Source organism: Grampus griseus (genome assembly GCF_964374135.1).
Source record: "Grampus griseus genome assembly, chromosome: 21".
NCBI classification, from domain to species: Eukaryota; Metazoa; Chordata; class Mammalia; order Artiodactyla; family Delphinidae; genus Grampus; species Grampus griseus.
In genome coordinates, this window is record NC_139015.1 from 5,518,062 (window position 1) to 5,545,253 (window position 27,192).

The window sequence follows — 27,192 nt, forward strand, 5'->3', positions numbered from 1 at the left end:
TTATGCTGAGCTGATTGCCAGTTTGCATTTCTGAATGTAAGGTTACAGATGAAATATGTTTATCGCTCATTAGTATTCTCTGTGAATTGCCTCTCCAAAATTGTCAGCCCCCTTTCTGCTGTGAAATGCTGTCTCTGCCACTTCCTTGATTTTTCTTGCCTGATTTTCAAGACCTCAGAGCTCTAAGTCCAGCCCACGTTGCCAAGTTTGTCTCTGCAACACTCACGTTCTCCCCTAGCCCCCAGTGCCTTGATCTGTCAGACTCCTTGTGCCTTAACTCTCGTTCCCTTCACTTAGAACGCTCGCCCCTTCTATTCTCCCCCTCCACTTTCTTCCCATCTTTTAGGTTCCAACTCAGGCTTCCCTGCCTCTTTCAAATATTCCTTGACAAGTTCTACTTACCTGGATTTCACTGCTTTGAACTTTTTCAGAAACTTCTTTACATTAACCAGAATTTATAACTTAATTTTATGTTATAATAAATTTTTATGGTTGTATCGTCTATGTCACCCTTACCTCCTAGGTTTGATTGCATGGATCTATGACTTCTTTTATATTCTATCTAGAGCCTCTTGGAGTACATATTATCATACGTGTATTTAACCAAACAGATAGCTTCAAAACTATTTTTTTCAAGATATTTGTTTAGTTAATGACTATTAAATAGACCATGCCAGTCTTATAATTCTAGTTCTATTCCTATGCATTTCTTTAAAGAGAGAAAACCAGAAAAACAAAAAGCTTAAGCAGAAGGAAAACCACTTACTGGGAATTTGAGGGGACAAAGAACTATGTAATTTAAACAAAACAAAACAAAACTTGTTGCTTTCAGGTCATTTTGTGTCTGTTAAAGTTTTTCCAAGCATGACTCCTATGGCACTAAGGAAATTTAAGAATATGTTTCAATTTTTGTTAGAGTATGTACCTTTATTTTCCTTGTTACTTACATGAAAATTACCCGTTCAGCCCAGGGCCCTTGGAATGAAGCAAAGAAGCAAATGTTTCCACTCAGGAGGCTGTGGGGCTTTTATAAGGTTCATCATCAGCCTCTAGAACATTCCTCCAAGCAGCCACTCATCCATACTTTTGTCCTTCCATTGTTGTCACTCTTTGCATCTTGGCTTTGCACTCTGGGTCTTCGTTCCTGTCTCGGGCCCTCCTTTCTCAGGCTGGCTTTTTGAACCTAGCCTTTCGGTCCACTGTCTTTGGCCCACCTGTGTGCGCTGTTAGCCTGCATGAGAGGTTAGCGCGTGGGTTCACAGCTGCCTGCCCCTCGTGCACAGGCCAGCATGGTTTATGACGCCTCCTCGGTCGGGGCATGGTGGCTAATTGGAAATTATCCCAGAGACCCTTGGTTTCCGTGGAGCTAAATGTCACCCTCCCAAGGAAAATGAAAAGCAAGAAGTCCTTCCGTATTCTCTAGACAATCAAAGACATCCGGAAGTTATTGGGATTCTTTGGATAGAATAGGCAATTACTATCCACCTTCTCTGCTCGTAGCATCTAGACAACTGTCCTTGCAGGAAAGTGAGAAGCTGCTAGTGAAGCTGAGGCGTTCTCTTAGTTGGAGAGCCTGGGCAGCTCTTCTCTCTTCCTGCGCCTCAGACTCACCCAGAAACCCACCGTTCCGACTGTATCTCTAACATGCTAGACATCTGGCTACTGGAAAATCCAGCTTCTAATCTGTATCACTGCAATCACTGCGCACACATCCCAAGGAAGCTCGTCCCAGCTGAGGAAAAGGGGCCTGAGAAAGGGCTGTCAGCCTCAGGCCAGCTTTGGGGCATCAGGTCCTAGTATGGACTTGGCCCAGGACCCTGCTATAATGAGTGCCGACCACCAAAGCTCTAAAGTAAGATCCAGACATTCAGACCATGCCTGGTGAGGTTTATTACTTCTTGCTCCTTTGCGTTCTCTTTAGTATAGAAAAGTTTTTAGATACCCACTGGCAAACAAAGCCCGCTGCATCTGGGATGGATATAAACGGGAAAATAGTTATGGGAACTGTGTCGAAGGGTTAACCCAATAGGCCTGAGACTGCTGTGCTTAGAAGTGCCTGCTTGCAGGGTTGGCCGTTGGCTGGCATCTGGGGACTCGGCTGGTAAACGGTTCCCTGAACTGGTATAAAACTTCCCCTAAATGATAAAAGCGGCTTACTGTCCCTAGACTGTGGGTAGAACCAATGTGGTTCGTGCCACACCTGCTCTCCTTCTGAGAGTCTGGAGTATTGGTACGTGCTAGGCAGAGGGTGACTTCATGACGATTCCCGTGTAGAAACCCTGGGCACTGAGTCGAACGCCTCCCTGGTGGACAGCACTGCACATGTGGTCACGGCCCCCAGCTGGAGGAATTGAGCACATCCTGTGTGACTCCACGGGGCGGGGGGGTCCTGGACGTCTGGGCCTGGTTCCCGCAGACGGCTTCCCGTGCACAGTTGCGCTCGGCTGATTGTGTTTTGTAATCCTTTCAGTGTCGTAAACCTTGGCTGTGAGCATGACTGTATAGTGAGTCCTGTGTGTCCTTCTAGAGAGCCACCAAAACTGAGGGGACCCCGACACAAGGACTATCTCCCATGTCATGAATCTTCACATTTAGAAAGTCCTAAAGGATTTCTACCAAGACATATGGAAACAGCCCCAGTCTGTTTTGTAAGGGGAGCTGCTGTCCTTGTCTGTGTTTTACCCTAAGTCCTGCACGTGCACTCGGTCTTGTGTTCCGGCCCGTGCTGCCCACATGCTCTGACCTACCGCACCGGGCACTTACCCCGTCTGGCCTTCAGGTTCCCTGCCTTTGCCACTCTGCTCCCAGTGCCCACTTGGGCCCTGCTTGTCCTGCCAACTCACGCGAGCACATCTGCCGGCGTGCTTGACCTTGAATTACCTGCTCAGTCCTGATTTTCACAGTCTTTTGCCTCCTCTCGTGTCCATGGCATTGGATGGAGACGCTTTCGCTGCTGCTTCTTAATCACTGAGCGATGCAGCGGCCTCATCAGCTCATCTGATCGCCCTGCAAGAGGAGTGAATTAGGCAAAATCCATAATTCCAGCCAAGTTCATCATTCTTTGTGTGAACGCAAAGCACCTTCATGCTCCTTATTTATGTGCGTAAAGCTGAAAAGAATTTAGAATCAATATATATATGTAACAGAGAAGGTTAGAAAACTCAGGGTAATACCTAAAACTGCTATTTTTTTCTGAGATTTTTTTTTTTTTTAGCTACTGAGAATACCTTAAAAAGTTAAAAATCCATGTAGAAATCTATTATTCTGTCTTAGTAACTTACAGAAAAGGAATAAGGAAATATTTGAATTCTTTACATCCTTACTTTGCAAGGTCCATTCTGAGAAAAAAAATTGTTTCAAGAGAACTTATTAGATTTCAGCTTCTGGGTGCTGAAGTATGTTCAGATTTTTTGCACTATTACATTTCTATGAATCCTTCTGTTGGAAGGAAGTAAAAAGTACCATTCAAGGGATGTGAACACACTACTAAAACTGGAATTCGTGAAGCACAAATTCCACTTCTGTGGTTTAATTGTGAGTGATATTGCGTGAATCAGTTCATACGTGTATGGTATTGTAGGAGCAGGTGGAGAAGCAAAGAACTTGTGACCTGGAATAAGAGCTGTTAACAGACGCTGAGAAAAGGTCGTGCCACGTGCACGGACGCAACCATGTCAGCAGGCAAGACCCAGCGCCCCAGAGACAGCTGTGGTTCGGGTGACGATCTGCATACGGGATTTGAGTTGTACGTGAACCCTTTGCGTGTCTTTCTGACCTTAGGCTGCTGATTTGTATAAGACACGTTTCACTATAAGTTATCATATTTAGCAGCTGGTAGTTTTTGTGACAACCTTCCTGGGAAAGATCCCAAGTGATTCCTGACACCAAGTGATTCTTGACACCAAGATCCCTGGAAAAAAGTGGTGAAAGGTGTCTTCCTTCTTTTCTCAAACAAATATAAAGAAAAAGCAAAATGTCAGTCAATCTGCAAACTACATTTCTTCACTTTCTATCTTCGTTGAGGCTTTGAATGTAGATATGGGTACAGAGAGGGACCCACATGACACATGTACTTCTCTTTGGTTCAAAGGCTTACAGTGAACTTATAATTCTCCTACCGAACCTAGAATTAGTGTTTTTAAGCTAACAATTATTTCTTATGTGTGTAACACCTTTGAAAATTTACTTAAAGGTTTAGGGAGAGAGTTGCTGGAATAAAACATGTAGATGATGGATATCTGAGAATATATCTTGATCATTTACATTAATTCTTAATGAAATAATTCCTGGTAAATCTTTTTTCTAAAGTTGGGTTTTCTAGCCACATAGCCTTGATGTAGGACATGTACTCATTGGGCTTGATTTTCTGATTATAAGAGAAGCTTTGCAAAGCTGTACCCGCATTTGCCCAGAACTGTTCTGGTTTAACCTTGTTGTACTTGAAAATTTGTGATAGTATTTCATTTTCAAAAATGTCTTGGTTCATAATAAGTTCTAAGATTATGCTACAAATACAGCCGATGGTAAAGAATTTGGACTTTATTCTAAGTACAGTGGGATGCAGTCTTTTTGCTCATTTTGTGTTAGTACAGCTATAAGGATTTTACAGTTGTCTCACACTTTATCTTCTGCCTACTCCCTTGTTTGTTCTTCTGCGTCAAGCTAGAAAAATTTTCCTGAATCGCTCCCAAGGTCATCTAGCCACAAAGAACAGATAAAAGCCCATTTCTGCCTTTCCTGGGCCACTTGACATTTCTACAAGATTACTTCTCTCTGCCTGGATTTCTAATCCTGCAGTTCAATTACTGTGTAAGCAGTCTTGCTATGTTGTTATAAACCATATCTCTATGTTTTAAATATTCTTGCTTATGGTACTTCTTTTCACATATTTTCTAACTTATTTTGACTGATCTTATAGCCGTCCAGTCTGCTGAAAATTATTCTGCTGTCCGCTTTCTGACCGTGGGCAGGTTATTGTACCTTTCCTTTGTAAAATGGAGCTATTAACACTACTACCTCATAGGGGTTATATTAGTCTAGGGCTGCCATAACAAAATACTACAGACTAGGTGGCTTCAACAACAGAAATTTATTTTCTCACAGTTTTGGAGGCTTTAAGTCCAAGATCAGCGTATGGTCAGTCAGGGTTTGTTTCTGGGGAGGCCTCTCTTCCTGGCTTGTAGACAGCCACCTTCTTGCTGTGTCCTCACATGGCCTTTTCCCTATGTGCCTGCAGAGAGAGAGCTCTCATGTCCCTTGCTCTTCTTAGAAGGACACCAGTCCTACTGGAGTAAGGCCCTACCTTTATGACCTCACGTAACCTTTATTACTTCCTTATAAGCCGTATCTCCAAATACAGTTAGTTGCATTAGGGGTTAGAGCTTCAACATATGATTTGGGGAGGAGACCCAATTCAGTTCATAACAGGAGTATCATGAGCAATAAATGAGATATTACATGAAAAGATACTTGGAGTAGAGTTTCATATTTTGATAATTTTAGGATATACTGAAATACATAAGATATTTCTATATATTCTAAATTGATATAATAGTGCTCAATAAACGTTATCTGCTACTTTTATGTTTATTATTTGTTTTTGTTCTTGTCTGTCCCTAAGACTTAGCTTTTTTATTTCATTCCTGCCCTCCTCTCTAAGTCAATCTGTAGATCCAGGCTCTCAGCCATTGGGTTGATCATGTACCAAACAGACTTTAATGAGTCGTTCTTCACCAAAATCAGTGATTCTCATATGTAAAATTTGAAACTGCTGTTCACACTATCTACAGGAAAACAAAAACTTGGAATATGAGGTAGTTGCTTCAATTGACCAGGGTGGACTCGGGCAGTATTATATACAAAATTAATTGGGAAGAAAATGGTATCTTTGACACAAGTCATACTAAGTATTATCTGAGAGAATAATTCAGTACAAACAATGATAACACTAATGATTCTTGTCATGATCTGTTGACTCAGAAAAGAAAAAGGGTTTAATTTTTAGTGACTTAAGTACAGCTGATGCAATTATGATACATGCAATCTTGCTATTTTATTATCAACTGTATTCATCTCATTCATCACCTCTGGGTTTTAAATGGTAACTGCACTCATAATGTAGTTAAATGCTGTATTAATTCTCCATCAAATATATTACAGATCCACTCCAAGTGCTAGACCAGATGTTCTTATGCCTTACAATGTGAACCATCAGAGCCAAGGTAGTCAGGAACAGTGGTTCCCAAATGTTGCCTCATCAATTGGCTGCAAAAGAATTATCCGAGATATTTGTTTAGATAAAGCTTTCTGGACCCACTGATTCAAAGCTCTGAGGATGTGTCCTGCAGACTTCTCTCCCAGTCAGACTCATTGCAAGGGCCCTAGCTTTCTAAGCACTGAAGCTCATGAACGCCACCAGCATGTGTGGTCAGGTGGCACCCCACCGTATTTACTCCTGAGATTCTTAAAACCTAAGAGTTTCGTGGAGAATGATTTGAATGCTGCCCGTATTTGTGGTTATAGATGGTAAGAAGGAGGGAACAGAAGGGGTCTATGAAAGTCATAGTATAGCAACGGAGAGCAAGGAAGCCGATCAGGGAGATCACTGAAGCTTTATTCCCACTGGTTTTCTCAGGCTAAATTGACATTTTTATATGAAGTATATATTCGACCCACACAATGCTTTTGTTCAGTCAATGCATTATGAGAATTAATAAGGTAATCTATTTCAAAGTTATTTGAAATGATAGCATTATATATATATAAAATCTCTAAATCCAATATTTATATATATATATATATGTTAGTAGTGTTTTTATTCTTAAATATAATAGTATATTAGACTGTTTAAAACAAAATATAATTCTTTGGTTAAGCCAACCACGGTAAAGAGGAGGAGCCTTTTATGCGTCATGAAACACTGGCTTAATGTTCCCATTGTGTTTTTTTTTAATATCTGATTGTTGTTATGCCAGGGAGATTTTGTCTCTTTAGAAGACTTGCTTTAATTAAAACGTGTTCATTATCTGTTTTATTGCTGCCTAAAACAACAATGTTTGGTGACAAAGAAGAGAGTCTGTTAAAAAATAAAAAAAGTTGAACAATAGCAGGCAGATTCGCTGTTACTATTAAAAGGATTCAAACAGAGCCTCCTACCAGAAACTGTAATAAATAGTTTCCAAAAATCTGCTTTGGAAGGTGCTAGCAAACAACCAATGCCAGTCCGCCTACTTCTGAAAATTCCGCTGCAGAGCGATGAACTCTAGAAGCAAAGAGAACAGAAAACCCTAGCACCAGCATCCTGAGCTTGCCTACTGAAAGTGGTGCCCACGCACGTCCTCACTGCCCCCGATTCACCTAGGAGTAAATTATTTGAAGACCCTGTGGAATTATAAAAGAAGCATTTCATTAGACCCTCAGTCCAATGTTTAGATCTGAGACACTATAAGTAAATCTCTCAAGCGGCAGCCCTCTCCAGTGAACTCAAATAATCAATTATAGTTCCACCGAGAGAAAGGCTTCTTCTGACTTTGCCAAAAAGCAGGCTAACAGCTGATCCATTCCTGAAGATATTCGTGCAGATTCTCAAATAATCACTATTCATAAGGAACATTCTAAGTCAAGCATCCGCAATTCTTTGGTAATTTTTTTGATGACTCCTAGATGAATCGGAGGCAATGAGGACTGACATCCATGTTTGCAGACACGGGTGTCTGACTGTGGGGGTGAGTGAAGCAGCCTGTAGAATCACAGCAGAGGCAGTGTAGTTTGGGTGGTCATTGGTGGCAGCAGTTCCTTCTAGATCATGGTAGAAGGTCTGAGGTCAGATAAGGCAGCTGCTCCCAGGACCCTTCTGTGCTGTTTAATTTCTACTTTCTTTCAGTCCAGTCATTACATAAAGGCTGACCTTGTGCAATGCTGTTTTGCAGTGATTTGATATGATTTCAAATCTGCTTGTTAATGACCAAATGAAGTTGTTTTTACGAGTGAAGTGGTTTTCAAGAATGAAGTTAGTGTTTTGCTGTAAAAGTGAGATCGCCTGTCAGGACGTCATCATCCACATCTGTGGTTGCCAGTGACCACTCAGTAGCTCAGCAGCTGAGGGACAGTGCTGTGGACTTGTGGGTGGGCCTCGAGATTGTTATATTGAGTGAAGTAAGTCAGGGGAAGACAAATAGCATATGACATCGCTTATATATGGACTCTAAAAAAATGGTACAAAGGAACTTATTTACAAAACGGAAGTAGAGTCACAGATGTAGAAAACAAACGTATGGTTATGGGGGGGAGGGGTAAATTGGGAGTTTGGGATTGACATATACACGCTACTATATATAAAATAGATAACTAATAAGAACGTACTGTATAGCACAGGGAGCTGTACTCAATACTCTGTAATGACCTATATGGAGAAAGAATCTAAGAAAGAGTGGATATATATGTATGTATAACTGATTCACTTTGCTGTACAGCAGGAAGTAACACAACATTGTAAATCAACTATATTCCAAAAAAATTTAATTAAAAATTAAGAATGGGTGAAGAAGCAGCTGTGACAAGGGGACATCTAGGTTATAAATACTCAGGAGTGAGTGAGGGCTGCCCGACAGTGTTCAGTCTGGGCAAGGCTGCCGTTCGCTCATCTAAACAGCTCTCCAAAGACCTTGGGGCATTAGCTCCTGCCAAGGTGAAGGCAACTCTTCTACCAGGAGTGGCCCCGGGAGGGGAGGTCTTCTTGCCCGCTAACACCACTACGGTCATTTGGAGCTACAAGCTCTAGCAACAGGGGACTTTTCACTTCTGTGCTGGCTGCTGGCCATCAGCTCTGGTTGGTCAACCTGTCTCCCCTGAGAGCCACTTCATAGACAGGTACAAGTCCCCTTGTCTGGAACAATAGCAGAATTTATCTACCGTTGGTTGGGGGTATGTTATTTCTTTACTGGTTTGTGAAGAGACATTATCCTGTATGCTATTGGCTTGTGAAATTATTATAATCCCCGCAGTGAACCTGTGTTAAATAAGTGCTTGGCAAAGACAACCTCCGTCTCCGAATGAGCATAATTTGCCACGAAACTAAACAAATACCTATTTCAAAATGACATTTAGTGGCATTTGACTTATCATTACAAGCCTGTCTTCTGGAATTTCAAGCCATTATGGACTTCCGAGCCTATGCTGTTACCTCATAATGAACCACGTTTTCTTACTGTTTTGTCATTCAGTTTACAGTATTTATGCTCAGCTTAGTTACAAAGTGCCAGGTAGCAACCAATTGCCAATAATTTATTAGGCAAACACCACGTAATATATAGTACTAGAATATGGAAATCATAGTCATCTGTGGCCATGTTTTCAAATTTATACTGATTACATATTTCTTTGGGGACAGTTTTCTAAAATGAAGCCCAACTATTACCTCACAAGATGTTTAGCACTGGAGTCTTCTCTCAGGACTTCCTTTTACGCAGTTGTATCCAAGCTTCACAAAGCACTGTCGAATTCTGGTGCCCTGAATCTTCTGCCGCTGCACATTCAAAATTGTGTCGTGCCGTCACTTTGATGTTATTCTTTGATGCCCGCCTTTCTTGCACTATCCAGTTAACCACCAGGTTCTGTCAAAATGTATCTTACGTTTATCCACTTTTCTCAATTTTTACTTCATTACCCTAGTTCCAGCCACCGCCTCACCTGGGCTTCCTCACGCACCCTCTGGTTCTATTGCTACTCTCCCGAATTCAGCACACACCAGCTAAAACCACCCTTCCTTGCTTTTAGTAAAGCCTTTCAATCACCTTCCATTTAATTTGGAATTAAATCCCATGGACTTGTTGCCACGTTGCAGTTTGCTCCTTCAAGAGGAAGTCTCCAAGACAGAGCCCAGCACGCAGGCGGGTTTGTAGAGAGCATCATGGGCAATTCCCCAGAGGACTGACAGCCAAGGGCGGTCAGCAGGCGGCACCGCCAGCAGCTGGGAGAAGAAATGCTTCCGTCCTGAAGGGGAATCTGGGTGACACATGACATCGGCCGCTATCCGTGGCCCTATAACAGCGGTCACGCCCCCTGCGTCAGCACCATCTCATGCCCGGCTTCAGGCACAGCGGCCCTCCATCAGGTCCTGGGAAACCAGAATCCTGGACTGCCCCAGGCCACTGAGCCTCCTCTTCGGTGCCTGGCCCCATCTCACGTGGCCGGCACTCTCATTTTTCTGGGCTCTGCTTAATCTTCTCTGAAAGGCGTCCCCTGGCTTCCCTGGCCGTAGGTCACGGCCGTTACTCTTCGTCACAGCACTGCCCCTTGTTTCCTACATTGCACCCATCGGCCTATGTATCTTTTAAGTCATTAGTATTCAGGTTCTCCACAAGAATATAAGCTCCATGACAAAAGGGAAAACTGTTCTGCTCACACTTGTTTCCCCGAAATCTAACACGGTGTTGGCACATAGTAGGCATTCGATACGTTTTACTGAATGGATGGATATAAATCCTCAGCCCACGTTTTCTGCTGTGGAAGCTTCGCGATTGCCTAGCTGAGACGATCAGTCAGACAGGCTCCATCGTGCTGCAGTAACATGTTAATCTCGGTGACCCGAAGCCCAGAGGGCCTCCTGCACCCTCTCTGCGTCCTGCTGGGGACACATGCTGTACTCACTCAGGTTCCCAGGCCAAGTGAGGCCTGGTCTCCTGGCTTCGTATTTGCTGAGGCGAGAAGGAGGGCAAATGGCCGACTGGGCACCTCGTCCTGGAAGTGACACGTATCCACTCCCACGTCGCCTGTCAGAGCGAGTCATGTGGTCCTGCCCCGGTCCAGAGGCCGCGTGGATTCCAAATCAGCCCTTGTCTTGCAGACATTGGCCAGAGGCCTCTGTCTGTGGAATCTCATCTGTTCATCGCAGTTAACACAGTTTTGACTTCAATGATGAAACCGTATTTTTATTTCTGGTCAGGTCTTAATATGTATGGCAAGTCTGGGCACATCACATGACAGTATTCACGAGAAGCCATTGTGAGGCACAAGCATTACCCAGCGCCGACACCAAAACCCCCATGGAAATAAAGAACTTAAGAAAACCCATTAGTATTTGAGAATCACTCCGACCGAGGAAAAATAAAACCTGCTTTAGCAATCCATTTACAAAGTTACTCCAAGAATTCCTAATTTTATCTCAAATCTGTAACAAATATTTTTATTGTTTGGATTGCCAGAAAATATAATTTGTGGCATTATTTCTTTAGATGCGTTGAGTTTAAGGAATTTGTGGCAAGTATCTTTTCCAAGTTATCAACCAACTGTGTATGTGTGTGTGTGTGTGTGTGTGTGAGAAAACGTGTGTGTTCACATGTGTACTGAGAGTTGTATGTATTTCAGGGACATTGTAGCGGTGATTAGCACTAATAATGTATCAAAGCAACTTTAAAGTGATTATTGAACATATAATAATTATTACAGTAACTTACTAGAAAAGCACAATATTGTTGCCATTAATTATAAGCACTAAGCAAATTAATGATTGAGCTTTCCCAACTAATGAGTTTTTCAGGTACAAGATTGAGAAAGAAGAAAGAAATGGGTTAAAAGCAGAGCTTGAGATATAGGTGTGTGGTTACTAGAAAGCATACCTGGCTGAAGAAAATTTCGATGATAATTGCCTTACAAGGTCACCTCACACAATTATACAAGGCGTAAAACATAAATCTGACTAGGAAACTTCGCCAGGAGTTTATTGATGAAACAAAGCTACCCTCCACTAAGGCTTGAATGCATTTTGACCTAGCCGGACATAATTGATAAAGTGGATTATCGTGAGATAAAACTGTGGAAGCAAAAAGCCTCAAGACTCCATATATTAAAAAGTTTCTAAAAGGGGATATTGTAGGCTATTTATTCCAATTAAACTGCCGTTGAATAAAGCTGCCCCCTGTTGACTGTGACCTAATGATGGTAATTCTGTGCTGGTGATTTATGATGATGTATTTTTATATCTACATGCAGAAGTGAAAGAGAAAAATGGATCAGCAATTGATAATTATATTTATGACTCATAACTGACCAACAAGTATCATTTTTACCAGTCACAGTCGTCCCAAGAATTCAAAGGCTACTTTTTATCTTCCCAACTTCCTTCAAATAATATTTATTGGTTTTTTTTGTCCTTGGGAAACCTATGGATCAGGGTGTAATTTCTCTTTAATGTTCAAGCCCAGGAACCTGTTTTGTTTTAAGAGAAGAATGCAGGCTCCATACGGACAGAGGCTGTCTTGTTTACCACCATCTGCCCAGTTAACATGTAGAGGCCCTCAGTGAATATATTTTTATTGAGCAATGAATATCACAGAGATTTGATGGAGTTAGACCAGGATCTTTCTATAATCATAAAAGGGTAATTTTATCAAAGACTTTTCTTCTCTCTGCCTTGTTTGTTTGTTTACTTTTAGTGCTACTCAACCTAGCAACAGAGACTCAAGTGCAAGGCATCACTTTCCTACTTTTTATGAATATTGTGATTGTTTGTTAAACTCCAAGATTCAACGCCTGTTCCTCTATTACGTGTATTGAAAAAAAAAATGCTTCAGGTATTTTGAACGGCCTTTATTTCAAAGGACTTAGGCGTAACCATTTTACTAAATATTATTGATCTATTGAGTGAGTGACATAGAGCTTTACCTTCGTTCCCTCGTTCTTCTGCCTGCGGATTATGCTTAAAAAGTCAAAATAACTTTGAGTGTAATTCCTCTCCTATTCTTCCAATCCTTTGAGAGATTCTAAACATGCTTAAAGTTTAACAGGGACTCTTTGGAGGGGAATACTTCTTCTGAACTCCTTATGCCTTTTCCTAGGTATAGACACTCAGGTGATCTCTCTCCCCCCTTTCCCTCCCCTGCACTGAGAGACTATTCCGATTGCTAAGTGTAGGGAGAAAAATCTGGGCATGCTCCCCAGCATTCCATGTTCTACCTCTTGGGAGCTAGCTTCTTACCAGGAGGAGGCATCTCTGCTGCCCCGTCAGGGGCACACTGTTCCCTGCCTTGCAGAGCGGTCTAATTCCATCCAGCAGTTGGGGGGATAAATGTTCCTAATTCCTAGAGCAAATGGATGGTATCTTTCAACCTAGCCTCCCTTGGTAATAAAGGTGATACATTGCCCCCCATCTTCCTAACTATTTGTCTTGTTCCTTGGGGAGGGATAAAAGGTGTTATTTACTGGACGCCCTCAAGCCTTCGTCATTTTGTTACATTGGCCGGGATCCCTGAGAAATAAGTGATAAGGAACAAAACCCAACACGGAGTTGTCAGAGCCTGGGCTTGGGGCTTGGACTTCCTGTGGGGCAGGGCATGTTGGCCTGATGTCAGGGACAGCTCACCCTGTAGACACAGTAAGCATGGCGCCTAAAGCCACGATACTTTCAGGGGCCCCTGAAAGTGTTTTCATTTCTCTTAAAATCTGAAGAAAGAAAGAGATATAATCCAGTTTGGATTTGTCTTTATACCAATGCAGTCATAAAGCATAATTTTTGATAAATTTGTAATAATGTTTTTAAATTTCAGAGCAGTGGTCCCTGAAGGCATAGTGCCTAGGGTCCACAAAAGACTTAAAGCAGCCATGCTGGGTGGCCTGCAGGAGCTTTTCTTAGACTGGTCAGCCGCCCACAGTGGTGCACTCAGCTTCTCACTGCTCCGACCTAAGTTACTCTGGCCGTGTGGATGTGGCCCCCGCTGGGGGTGTGCAGCTGTGACCTCTCTATTCTGCCCACGGGTGAGGGGCTTCTCCTAATAAAGGTAGAACTGCAAGTAGGGGAGGCTCTGAGCAAACAGTGCCCGGTCAGCGTCTTTCTGAAACAAAGGCACAAGGACATCAGCACAGGTGCAGTCTCGGAGTACAGGTCACTACAGCTTGCCCCCGAGGTACACCCGGCAAACATTTGCAGAGTGTGCGACCTCAGCGATGATAGTGCGACATGAGCCGGAATGAGCATTCATTATAGAGAAACAGGTCTTTCTGGAAAGAGACCTTTTAGGTACTAGAAGACAGAAGGTATCTGCTGCTTTCAGAAGGTAGGACAGCTGATTGCTGTGCTCCCGCAAAACACTAGAAACGTTTTAGAATTAAAATTGAGATGCCCCCGGGCTTCCCTGGTGGCACAGTGGTTGAGAGTCCGCCTGCCGATGCAGGGGACACGGCTTCGTGCCCCGGTCCGGGAAGATCCCACGTGCCGCGGAGCGGCTGGGCCCGTGAGCCATGGCCACTGAGCCTGCGCGTCCGGAGCCTGTGCTCCGCAACGGGAGAGGCCACAACAGTGAGAGGCCCGCGTACCACAAAAAAAAAAAAAAAAAAAAATTAAAGACCCCATTCCTGCTGAGATGTTGTTTGGCATCTGTCTCTATAAGCTTAGTAAAATACTTGAAACATGTTAGATTTCTGGAAACTTCACTATCCTCAATATTTATGGGTCTCTTTCTGTTGTTCTTTGTGCTGGTTCTGATTCATATCGATACACCTTTTTGTGTGTTTCCTTATTTTTCAGTGAGTGCTAGATATGTTTTTAAAAAGATGTATAGAAATAATTTAAGGCCTGTGATACTGTCTTCTTCCAGAGAGCATGCTTTTTGTTGTTTCTTTCTGACAGGTGCCTATGAGTACTAGCAATCTTGAGTCACCTTAATCCAATCTGCAGGGTAGAAATTTTCTAGACCATGTAGGTTGTAGTCCTTGAAAGCAGCTGGCTTACTTCTGGTTCATTCTTCTATATTTTATGGCTTTTGGATATCAGCTCTAAGTGTGAGCCCTGTACCATGGTCCTCGATTTGGGCAGCCCTTGTACTTCAACTTTTGTTTGTCCTTTCCTCCAGAGACTGTTAGGAGGATTGGTTAACCTCTCTGCCATCTCTTCCTGTTCCTAGGGCAAATGTGGCCCCAAACCCCTTGCTCTCCTCTCTGGATTTTCCTCTTGTCCTAAATTCTTGGTCCAATTACTTCTCACTTTCTTCAGAGTTTGTTGATATTACTAGGAACAGGGTCTTAATATTTCATCCAGAAATGTTTGTTGTCTCCACTGGGAGGTCTGCTCTGAATTAACTAGCCTGCAATTACCAGAAGCCAGCATTTATTTATTTTGTCAATTTTTATTTTATTGCATGTAATTCACTTAGAGTAAAATGCACAGATCTGAAATATACACTTGAGAAGATTTTTTTAAAATATCTATTCCATGTTACCAGCACCCAAATAAAGATAGATAATACTCTCATCTTCCTGGAAAGATACCTCATTCCCTTTCCAGTCAATCCTCAACTCCAACCCCAGAAATCATGCTTTTAATCCATATCACCATATATTTAAATTGTAGATCTTGAACTTCATATAAAAGAAATCATATAATTTGTACTCTTTTGCTCAACGTAAGTTTTTGAGACTCTTCTATGTTTTGCACACATCAGTAGCTTAATCGGTTTCTTGTTCAACTGTATTATATTTTATACATGTACCACAATTTGGTTATCCATTTCCTACTGATGGACATTTGGACTGTTTCCAGTTTTGATTCATATGAATGTATCCATTAGGAACTTTTTTTAGGATTCATCTTTTCTCATGGAAAATGAAAGGGCATTCAGATTTATAGTTAGGGCATCTCTGTTACTGGAGATTCTTACACCAAGTTACACACCAAGCTAATCTTCCAACCTCATCTTCATCCGTTGTTTCAGTTGCCATAGTTTTTGTTATTTTTAAATTTATTTATTCAACAGATTCTTGTAAAGCACTTAGTATGTGTTAGACATTGTTCCAAATACTGTTAAATAGTAACTTATTTAATAGTCCTGACAACCAGTTGATGTCGTTATTATTACTATTCGCATTCTATGAATGAAAACACAGAGGCACAGAAAGCTTAACTGACTTACTGGCAGTCCCAGAAATGGCAATTCAGAGGGTCAGGATTCAACGGCCCCCAGAGGCGTTGCTGCCTCTCCGGAAGTGTTCATATATGAGCAGGCAATACCTACAACATACCCTCAGATAACCCAAGAATAACTAGGCCCGTTAAATAGGCTGCAGATGTTCTTTATGAGAAACCATTGTCCAAAAGAAAGTGGGTCAATATTAAATGTGCTTGTTTGAACAGCCAGATTGTGAAACGGAAGGGACTTATCCCAACTCAGAGAGAGAGGAAAGATACACTTTAAAAACCTATTTGACCCCAATTAGCTCCTCACTGATGTTCCCTCACTTACTCAGACACTGATCTTTCGCTTTCTCCACATATGAGTTGCCAAATCCCCGTGACAAATACGTGAAGGGGTGAAGGGCACCCCGGTCTTGCCAGGACCCTCAGTCGTCTGGTGGAGTCTGCCTTCCCCACCCATCCACAAGAGTAATCTTATCTTGGTTTCGTGGACCTCAGCGTCATACATATTCATCTTTCTTTGTTTCTGCAAAATATTTCAAAAGCCCACTCCTGCCTTTGGTGATATTACAGACTAAGGCCAGTTTGAGGAGCTCCCCAAGGAAGCTGGACCAGGCCAAACTCAGAGGCAGTTACCTTGAAAAAAATCAAGCCACAATGTGACTGTAAGGAAAAACTGAGGGTTAAGAGTGTTTCCTGCATCAAGTGAGAAAGACAGGCGAGAATATAACACACTGAACCAACGTTGAGGTTGGTGGTCAAACGGAGGCTTCTCTTGACTTTTTGCCCCTTTTACATTCTGGGCCATCAGATAAAAGAGCACAAAAAGTTCCACAATCTCAAGAAAATCTACTGTAAAAAACTGGATATTTTATTTGTTCCGCGTCCAGGCTGAGTCAGCTGATGTTGATTTAACAGTGTGAGAGCAAGGACCTTGTCTGCCTGCTGTGCGTCGTTTCCCAGCTCACAGGACCTGCCCCAGCAGATTGTGGTGAACCGGGAGCCCTATCTCGACCTGCTCAGCAGAGGCGTAGGTTGTGGTTACTTAGTAGTCAGAAACTGCAATTTATTACTGGAGGGTGAGCTTGGTTATGATTTTAGAAACAGTGATAAAATCAGGGGCTCTCAAATTCAGGGGTTGCCTTTATTTAAAAGGAAATTGAACAAAATTCAGGCCAAATTCTCATACACTCTTACAAGTCTGTGATAGAACTATCATCCCATTTCATAGGTAAGAAAATAGACCAGAGGTTTAAGGAACTTGCCCAGGTTCACAGAGTTCACAGCTAGAGCTGGGTCTCTGAAAGACCTCACCCTAGCACTTTGTGCTGCCTTACCCAGTTTATCCTGGGACATGTGTGATGCCAGCTGACAGATGCTCCTCAGGGTAAATGCCCAGGCTTTCAGATGGCCATACAGCTTCCACTGTCTGCATTCCCCTACTTGTACAACTTTAATTCACGGGCTGGTTTAGGGTTTCTGTAATACATAACAAAATATATTGCGCTGTTACCATTGCCTTATTACCATTGCAATGATCACATCTTCAGATAAGGTTTTGCAGTTCCAGAACCTTGGTTTCTTTCTTTCTTTCTATTTATTTATTCATTTATCTTTGGCTGCATTGTGTCTTTGTTGCTGAGCACAGGCCCCCTCCAGCTGTGGCGAGCGGGGGCTACTGTTCGTCGCGGAGCACAGGCTTCTCACTGTGGTGGCCTCTCCTGCTCCGGAGCACGGGCTCTAGGCACGCGGGCTTCCGTAGTTGTGGCACGCAAGCTTCAGTAGTTGTGGCACACAGGCTCTAGAGCGCAGGCTCAGTAGTTGTGGCACACGGGCGTAGTTGCTCCACAGCTTGTGGGATCTTCCCGGACCAGGGCTCGAACTGGTGTCCCCTGCATTGGCAGGCAGATTCTTAACCTGTACCACCAGGAAGGCCCCAGAACCTTAGTTTCTTAAACGAGGAACCATGGATTCTAATCTGAGATCAGGTTTATTTCTAAGACCTGGAGTGTCTGCTCTCTTCCCTGTATCCAAGACTGTTGAGCATCTTTGTCCTGGGCCTGGGAAAGTGAATAAAATATTCCAAAATATTTGTTATGAACAAATTTCTTAGGAAGTTATAGCTATCCTTCATATCTTGAAGCAAAATATATCATTTAAGAAGACGTGTATATATATATATATATGCACACACACACACACACACACACACACACACACACACACACACACAAAGGAATATTACTCAGCCATAAAAAGGAAATAATGCCATTTACAGCTACACGTATGGACCTAGAGATTATCATACTAAGCAAAGTAAGTCAGAAAGAGAAAGACAAATACCATATGATATCACTTATACATGGAACCTAAAATATGACACAAATGAACTTATTTGTGCAACAAAAACAGACTGACAGATATAGAGAACAGACTTGTGTTTGGCAAGGGGGAGGGAGCGTCGGGGAGGGATGGATGGGGAGTTTAGGGTTAGCAGATGCAAACTAGTATCTATAAGGATAGATAAGGAACAAGGTCCCATTGTACAGCACAGGGAACTATATTCAATATTCTGTAATGAACCATAATGGAAAAGCATATGAAAAAAGAGTATATATATCTCTGAATCACTTTGCTGTACACCAGAAAGTAACACAACACTGTAAATCGACTATACTTCAATAAAAAAATTAAATATATCATTTATTTTATATAGAACATTGGTTATGAATCCCAGTTCCAGAAATGGGCCTATTTTCTTTTTTTTTTTCATCTTTATTGGAGTATAATTGCTTTACAATGGTGTGTTAGTTTCTGCTTTATAACAAAGTGAATCACTTATACATATACATATGTTCCCATATCTCTTCCCTCTTGCATCTCCCTCCCACCCTCCCTATCCCACCCCTCTAGGTGGTCACAAAGCACCGAGCTGATCTCCCTGTGCTATGCGGCTGCTTCCCACTAGCTATCTACTTTACGTTTGGTAGTGTATATATGCCACTCTCTCGCTTTGTCACAGCTTACCCTTCCGCCTCCCCATATCCTCAAGTCCATTCTCTAGTAGGTCTGTGTCTTTATTCCTGTCTTACCCCTAGGTTCTTCATGACATTTTTTTTCTTAAATTCCATATATATGTGTTAGCATACGGTATTTGTCTTTCTCTTTCTGACTTACTTCACTCTGTATGACAGACTCTAGGTCCATCCACCTCATTACAAATAGCTCAATTTCGTTTCTTTTTATGGCTGAGTAATATTCCATTGTATATACGTGTCATATCTTCTTTATCCATTCATCTGTCAATGGACACTTAGGTTGCTTCCATGTCCTGGCTATTGTAAATAGAGCTGCAGTGAACATTTTGGTACATGACTCTTTTTGAATTATGGTTTTCTCAGGGTATATGCCCAGTAGTGGGATTGCTGGGTCATATGGTAGTTCTATTTGTAGTTTTTTAAGGAACCTCCATACTGTTATTCATAGTGGCTGTACCAATTCACATTCCCACCAGCAGTGCAAGAGTGTTCCCTTTTCTATTGGGCCTATTTTCTAACACCAGAGGGAGTTCAATAGATTTCTTTTATGTGAGTACATGTCTGTAGTTGGCAGAGAGTAAAGTACTGTTGGAATTTGGACATTAGACAAACACACAGCAAAATTGTAGTGTTTATTATGCAATGGATTCTAATTTAAATAACAAAATAATAGGAATCATTATAATAAAACTAATAGTTGCTGAGCTCCTATCATGCACCGTGAATGCTGTGCATTACTGCATTTAAACCTGACAACATGTGAGGTAGATTCTTTCATAATAAGGCTTACAATTGGAGATTAAAAAAACAGATTTAAAAGGAGAGCACACAGGCAGTACACGTGCTGTCAAAGACACTGAAATCTTAGCATCCTAGACAGGGGCACTTGTAGATCCCAGTTTTCTTAGCCAGTTGGCAACATCCCAGGGCAGTTGACATGTTTTAGCTCTTTGAAGAAATGATAACTATTAATTGTAAAAGTATACCTATAAAAGTATACCTATAAAAAAGTATACCTAGGGGCTTCCCTGGTGGCGCAGTGGTTGAGAGTCCGCCTGCCAATGCAGGGGACACGGGTTCGTGCCCCGATCCGGGAAGATCCCACATGCCGCGGAGCGGCTGGGCCCGTGAGCCATGGCCGCTGAGCCTGCGCGTCCAGAGCCGGTGCTCCGCAACGGGAGGGGCCACAGCAGTGAGAGGCCCGCGTACGGCAAAAAAAAAAAAAAAAAAAGTATACCTATAAAAAGGCAGATGAGATCGCCACGTTGTACTTGAAAGATCATTGTAACATCATTTCACTGTTCACACGGCCTCATGCTTTGGATCTTCAAAACGATGCCATAAAGTGAAAGTCTTCCCTTTAAATCGTCTTGAAAATAGGTGGTTTGTTAAAATGAGAAGGTTACAACAAATTCTTAATCATCGACGATTTGGGCGGGGCCTGTCAGCTTCAGCCCAACGATATACTTGAGTATTCAGTTAAATACTATTTATAACCCAAATATGGCACAAACGTGCACTGTAGCTCAGGCCGAGATAGGGTGGGAAGACAGTGAGTACCCCAGACAATACGAATGTTGCAGCTCTAACCTGTGAGTGATAACATGAGAAGAGCTGCGGTGACAGAAGCTCAGGCATGAGTCCCAGCACTTCCACTTGAAGAGGCAGAATCTCAGCAGATTGCTTGGTCACTAAGTCTCTGCTTCCTCACCTTGTACGGAAGGGATGAATGATGCCTATGGTGTATTTTCTTTATAAGGACTCAAGAAAATATAAATATATCAGGACTTTTCCTGTAAATGTGAGAGAAATCCCAATCCACATGGGTTTAATTAACAACTAAAAGGAATGTATTATTTCATTTTACTGTCAAATCTGTATTACCATCAGATCCGGCTGCTTCAGGTGCAGCTAGATCCAGGTATTCAGATAAACGTGCCATGACACTACCTCCCCACATCCTGACTGTGCTTTCCTTCCCATAGCTCCTAGCATCTCTAGGGTTAGATCTTGCTGTCTTAACTTTCCCTGCTGAATAAAAGCATCTTTCCCCAAACTCTAGCAGCAGTTCCAGAAATATCTTCATTGGCCTAATTTGGTCAACTGTCCTTTTCTGGAGCCAGGAGGTCAGGAACATGGACTGAGGTTGGGTGAGATATGATCCTCTAAACAAAAGATGGGTTTGCAGAAAACCAACCAACAAACAAAAACCTCCATTACAACAGATGAAATATCTAGAACAATGAGTGCTTGGCATGTAGTAGGTGTTAATAAGTATATATTAATTTAAAATTAGAATATAGTTTTTAAACCCTCAACTATGTAGAGCTGCCAGCTCTCAGCCAGGTTTTTCTGGACCCCATATATGACTAGAATCTTTTTAACCTAAAGGAACCTCTACTCAGGGCTGACCACATAGGTCGATTTAACGTGACTCAGTTTTTAGGATAGAGGCTGTTCTGAGTTTTGGAGAAAGCCTGCGATTTTTCCCCAGAGAGCCTGGGTGAAATCCAAGTCAATCACAAGTTTGTGGATAGTATTTTATTCTTCTTATGGATTCTTCTAATGCTAGCAGGAATTACTCTTTTGTTCCATTATACTGGAAGTATGGCTAGAGGCCAGAAGCAAGAACTTACCCCCCAAAAGTACAGTCAAACAGAATAGAACACCTCTCATCCCAACTTCCCCCAACTAACAACATAAATAATTAATATGATGATTATAATCTTTATGAGCATTTATCCTTCATCAATAATCAGAGATATCTAATAGGAACCCAGGGCATCAGTATCTATAGTTCTGCTGTGAGTACGTTATTTTTTTAGGACAGAGGCATTACATCACAGTGCCTAAGTCCACGCCAGGAGTTTTGACAACGTGCTTTGTGAAGTATCTATTTCCATGATTACAGCTTTTGGGTAAGTGTAGACAAACTAATTAAACAGAACCTACAGAATGGAGATAAGGCTAAATTCAGTTATTAATTCCCTTTAAGGATTTCAACTTCAAGTGTAAACATTTCTGTTTTTCTTCAGATTCCTATGTATACAAACATGTAAAGCTCCCGCGTATTTTAACCATCTCAGACCTTTATTTTTTTCCTCGTGAGATATCATAAAATTAAAAAACAAGAGCTCTGTTTTTAATGGTGTCTTAAGCACAGCAGTGAGCTATTATCCCACCAATAGCAACTTGCATAATTTTTTCTCTTTCATTTTATCAGCCCGGCCACCATTGAATTTCAGATTTATGAGCAGATGACTTTTCTCAGTTTGTATTCACCGTGCACAGACCCTCCTCAAAATCCCTGTTCCGGAGCAGGGAAGATGACTGCCATTGTACTGAACATTAGCAACTTTGCTATTTGAAATGTAGCGCTGTCATTTTATTTTTTGGAAATTAGCAATAAAAAGTCACTTAGAGCCTTTAGATCTCTACCAGAGAATATAGGATCACATTTTTCTTTAAAGGAAATGGTTGTTTCAATGGGGTCACTCTATTTCCTCTACATAAACATCTTAAAAAAAAATCTTTATGCTAAGATCTATCAACTGGAAAGCACTAGAAACAGGCAATTTTTGTGATGTCCCCTTGACATTTTTAGTATAACAGCTTGGGTCAAAACTGCAGTTAGGTCAAAACAATTTAGCGCCATAATCTCTGGAAATGAAGTTCTCTCTTCTATGAGAATTGGAAGACTAATCTGGCCACATTTGAAAGTCATTATGATATTCAGCATCTGAATGACATGAAATTAAGTCTCTGAAGCGCGTGCGTGCGCCCACACACACACAGACACAATGCCAATTCACATAGTACCTGGGATGCTAAAGGAAGCTGATCAAGAACCTGGAAAGGCGAAAGATTAGGGGACGCAGGGGGCGCCTTACAGAGGAACTGTCCTCTGACAGCTGTACTGCGGGGAGGAGCAGAGACAATACCCAGAAAGGTGACAAAAGGAGGAACCCCAGGGGCCCTTTTTCTCTGGACGTTGCTCTGAGGATCACCCCTGATCACTGGAGTCCTAATTCCCATTCCATTATCCTGTTGAGATACTGAGTTGAAGGTCACCAGCGAACGCCTCCTGTCCTTTCCATGATCCTCATTCTTTTTGTTTTTACTCAGTGATTTGACCCTCTTTTGAACATTCAGCGTTGTTTTCAATGAACTAACTCTCGACTGCCCTGTTCTTTGGCCCTTCTATCGGCTTCCTCTCTGCTGTTTTAATGGGAGCTGCTCACCGACTCTTAACCTTGAATAATCGAGAAGTATTAGCCCAGTCACCAAACATTCCCCTTTTCCTTGGTTCCCAGGTGTCAAGCACACACAAGATTCCATCTCATGTAATCATCAGAGCATGAATAGCTGCCCCACTCATTTAGGTGCTAATTTAGGTACCTGATTAAATGCAGTCTTAGACCGACCTCTCCACTGTGTGTGTAAGTCTCTGTGACTCTGTCTCACTCTGTATGTACAAATCGTACTTGCTCGTTCAGACGGTAAGTGCTTAAAAATAGAAAATATGGGCAGTAACTTGAGCACGTATTTTAGAGTCATAACTGTGTTCAAATACTCTTATAGGTCACTAACTCCCTGAATTACACTTTCTTCATCTTTAAAATGTAAATGACAATAATACCCCTCCAGGATAGAATAAGATAGTAAATGAGAAGATTTATGTAAAACATGTGGCTTATAGTGAACTCTCAATAAATGATTTCTGAGTTTCCCTGGTGGCGCAGTGGTTGAGAATCCACCTGCCAATGTAGGGGACACCGGTTAAGCCCTGGTCCTGGAAGATCCCACATGCCGCGGAGCAACGGAGCCCGTCCACCGCAACTACTGGGCCTGAGCTCTAGAGCCCGCGAGCCACAACTGCTGAGCCCACACACTGCAACTACTGAAGCCGGCGCGCCTAGAGCCCATGCTCTGCAACAAGAGAAGCCACCGTAATGAGAAGCCTGCACACTGCAACGAAGAGTAGCCCCCGCTCGCTGCAACGAGAGAAAGCCCACGTGCAGCAACAAAGACCCAATGCAGCCAAAAATAAATAAATTTATATAAAAAGTGATTTCTTCCTGTGTTTTTATCTCCTCTCACATCGCCCATTCTAGTAACAAAACTGTTGAGCTCAACTTTGGTTTGATTGATCAAAACTAACAAGATCAGTTGGGATATACTGGCTAATCACCAAATCACTCTACCACATCCTCTCAACATGGTAAATGATAAAAGTATTTATCTCAATAAATCCCTTAAATTACTAATCAATATTTTATTTTTTAAGAAAACACAAATGCCAGGAAAATAGGTGCACAATATTTTTCATGTGTCTTTTAAATATTAATAAAATATGATGTTGCGTGGAAGGGTCTATAATGTGAAAAATACAGCATCTAGTTTATATTTGATGAGTTCACTTACTATGAGTTATTTTATTTAGCCTTAATTTTTATTTAGTGATACTAGAGCTAGAGATGGTAAAAGTTGCCAAGGGAGAGTTTGTGCTAACGAAAGAAATAGAGGTGGGAAATCAAGGAACTCATTAACATAAAGCGTGACATCTTGACCTAAAATCCTAAATACTGGAGAGCAGTATTTTTCTACTAGTAAAAGTATAAGGAGTTAAACTTACTGCTCCAATGATAGCAGTCTTATTGAAATAAAAGTGTTCCTCAACCCAAAAGAATCCAGTCCCCTGATGAGCTGATGTGGAGATAATTATAATAGCTCTTACTGGTAGAGAGGAAAGAGTGAAACCTTAGAAGACACTGAGGCATGACTTAGGTGGGTTTTATTTCTGATTCTAAAGCACTGAACTGGATGTGGGTGCAGTGACTCAGAGTATTGTGATGGTCCAGCTGTCCACGGGGCATGCCTCTCTGGTGCGTACTCATGCATCGCCACGCCTGGGGAAAGACTAACTGGAGGGTCATCTCCTCCAGTCACTTAACTAACACAATCTCACATTTAGTTACTTCGTCTTCTATACTCTGCAGTGCATTTTGTGTGTGTGTGTGTGTGTGTGTGTGTGTGTGTGTGTGTGTGTGTGTGTGGGGTACGCGGGCCTCCCACTGTTGTGGCCCCTCTGGCCGTGGAGCACAGGCTCCGGACGCACAGGCTCAGCGGCCATGGCTCACGGGCCCAGCCGCTCCACGGCATGCGGGATCCTCCCGGACCGGGGCACGAACCCGTGTCCCCTGCATCGGCAGGCGGACTCCCAACCACTGCGCCACCACGGAAGCCCTGCAGTTCATTTTCATTGCTTCCCAAAGCACATGTGAAATGGCACACTGGAGCCAGTGGATAGCTGCTTAGTCTAGTTCTCTGCCTGAGAGAACAAGACCAAGGGGCATTTCCAGAAAGAGGGCAGTGACTGCTTTCTAATATTTTATTTTATCTAATTTATTTTTCTGGGAACCACGCAGTCACTGGGGAAAGAAGAAGCCTGCTTTATCTGACACGTTTACTTTACAGCAATACCTCCTTTGTCTTAGGGATGTTTCATATAAATCAGTGCAAGAAACACGGCATGAAAAGCATGCAGCACTGACCACTATGACCAATCACTGATATGCTCCTTTATTCCCAGAAAAGCCACTTCTGTTTTCTTATGTTTTTGTTATTATTTGTGATTCCGGAACTTCTCGGAAGAATCGGGAAGCAGTACGACAATTAACAGGCCCCAAGCCTGGTCATGTAAATGTATAAACAAGCCCCCTGTATAATATGTCATTTTGTATCTTGGCGTATTCTTGTTGGCTTAAATGCCAAAATACTGTCTGTCACTCTACATTATTGTTCTTAAATAACTTACTCGATTTCTCTTCTAAACAGATAGCTTGCCTAAGGATGCCCTTATAAACAGTTGCACCTCATTTCTAAACTACATCAGATCGGGTTTAACAAAGATTATGGGGCTAAAAAATATATTGTTTTGCTTGGTTTGGGAGAGTCAAGATGAAATACTTACATTTACTTGAAATTCTCTGGATATTATATGTCCTCCAGGAAGCCTTTCTGGACTCTTCGCTACCAGGATTAGGCCCTTCCTCTTTGTGCTACCCTGTCCTCACTTGTATTTATTTTATGGTTGTTTTCTCCTCTAGACTCTGAGATCCTTGTGGCAGGGATTGGTCTGCCAGCATCCAGCAAAATACCTGACATATAGCAGGTGCTTAAAAAAGTGTTCAGTGGATGAATAAACACTCTAAGGTTATGAGCCTGTGACTTTCCAGTCTATCCACTTACACATTTTATTTTTCCTGACAACGGTGGAAGCCGCAATTTGGCGAATTTGATGAGTGATCATTAAACCATCAAGTCTTGGACTATTTGGTAATTTAGCTCATGGCCTACAAATACGACCATTTTCAAGGTTTGAATTGATGGGCGTAATTTTTCCTTGATATTATGAAGAGCACTTACATTAACACCAGGAACCCCTTTTACGCAAAGCCTTCATAGTGCCGCTGACACTGACCCCCCCCCCCCGCAAAGGGAAACAACAATCTGTATATAAATTTCAGTACCTGATTCTGAATTTCAGGGCAGGGGGGCGGGATGTCATTTTGTAGCCAGCACGGAAAGTCAGGAGTGTCGGGAAGCGGCACGTGTTGCCATTGCCCCCGCGGAAGAGTGTCAGACCAATAGCCGTGTGCGAAGCACTTTTATGGACGGTATAAATATTTTGAGCTGGAGGCATCGTTACCAGCTGCTATTTTCCTTCCTCAGGACCAGCTGTCCAGGAGCATCCCGGACCGGAGCCAGGCACATTCGGGACTTGGATCTGACCAAGGGCGGCAGCAGCCGGGCTGGTGCAGCGATGTCGGTGGTCGAAGAAAGCCGGCCCTTTGCTCAGCAGCTCTCTAACGTCTACTTCACCATCCTCTCGCTGTTCTGTTTCAAGCTCTTTGTGAAAATCAGCCTCGCCATCCTCAGTCACTTCTACATAGTGAAAGGCAACCGCAAGGAGGCGGCCCGGATAGCGGCTGAATTTTACGGAGTAACCCAAGGACAAGGTATGTGCACGGCCTGCGCTCGTGTTTCGTGTTGACTTTATCTTGCACGCACAGTCCAAGCAAACATCCCATGTTTCCCTTAGGGACTGCTTCAGAGCGAATATTCTGCCAACTTCTCATTGCGGGAAATATTTAACTCCCTTCATGGCCTCATAAAAAAGAAAATTACTTTTTCTGGGTTAATGAAATCAAGGCATCATTGCAGAAGAGCCTCACGGAAGCATAGTTTTAA

The 27,192-nt window shown here is 42.4% G+C and overlaps 1 protein-coding gene and 1 long non-coding RNA gene across 2 annotated transcripts in view; one reads left to right on the forward strand and one right to left on the reverse strand.

The window, feature by feature from the left end:
• Positions 1-98: 98 nt before the first annotated feature.
• On the reverse strand, positions 99-26,606 carry LOC309838919. Its single transcript, XR_014298427.1, has 4 exons — positions 26,472-26,606; positions 17,239-17,380; positions 2,881-3,006; positions 99-1,231 (listed from the first exon to the last, which is right to left on the reverse strand). It is a non-coding gene; the product is annotated as an uncharacterized lncRNA (long non-coding RNA).
• ASB5 (ankyrin repeat and SOCS box containing 5) overlaps positions 26,523-27,192 on the forward strand; it is a 50,874-nt gene continuing 50,204 nt past the window's right edge. Inside the window, exon 1 of the mRNA XM_082680358.1 lies at positions 26,523-26,960. Coding sequence (XP_082536484.1) covers positions 26,612-26,960 — 349 coding nt within the window. The 5' untranslated portion in view covers positions 26,523-26,611. The remainder of the gene's footprint in view (positions 26,961-27,192) is intronic.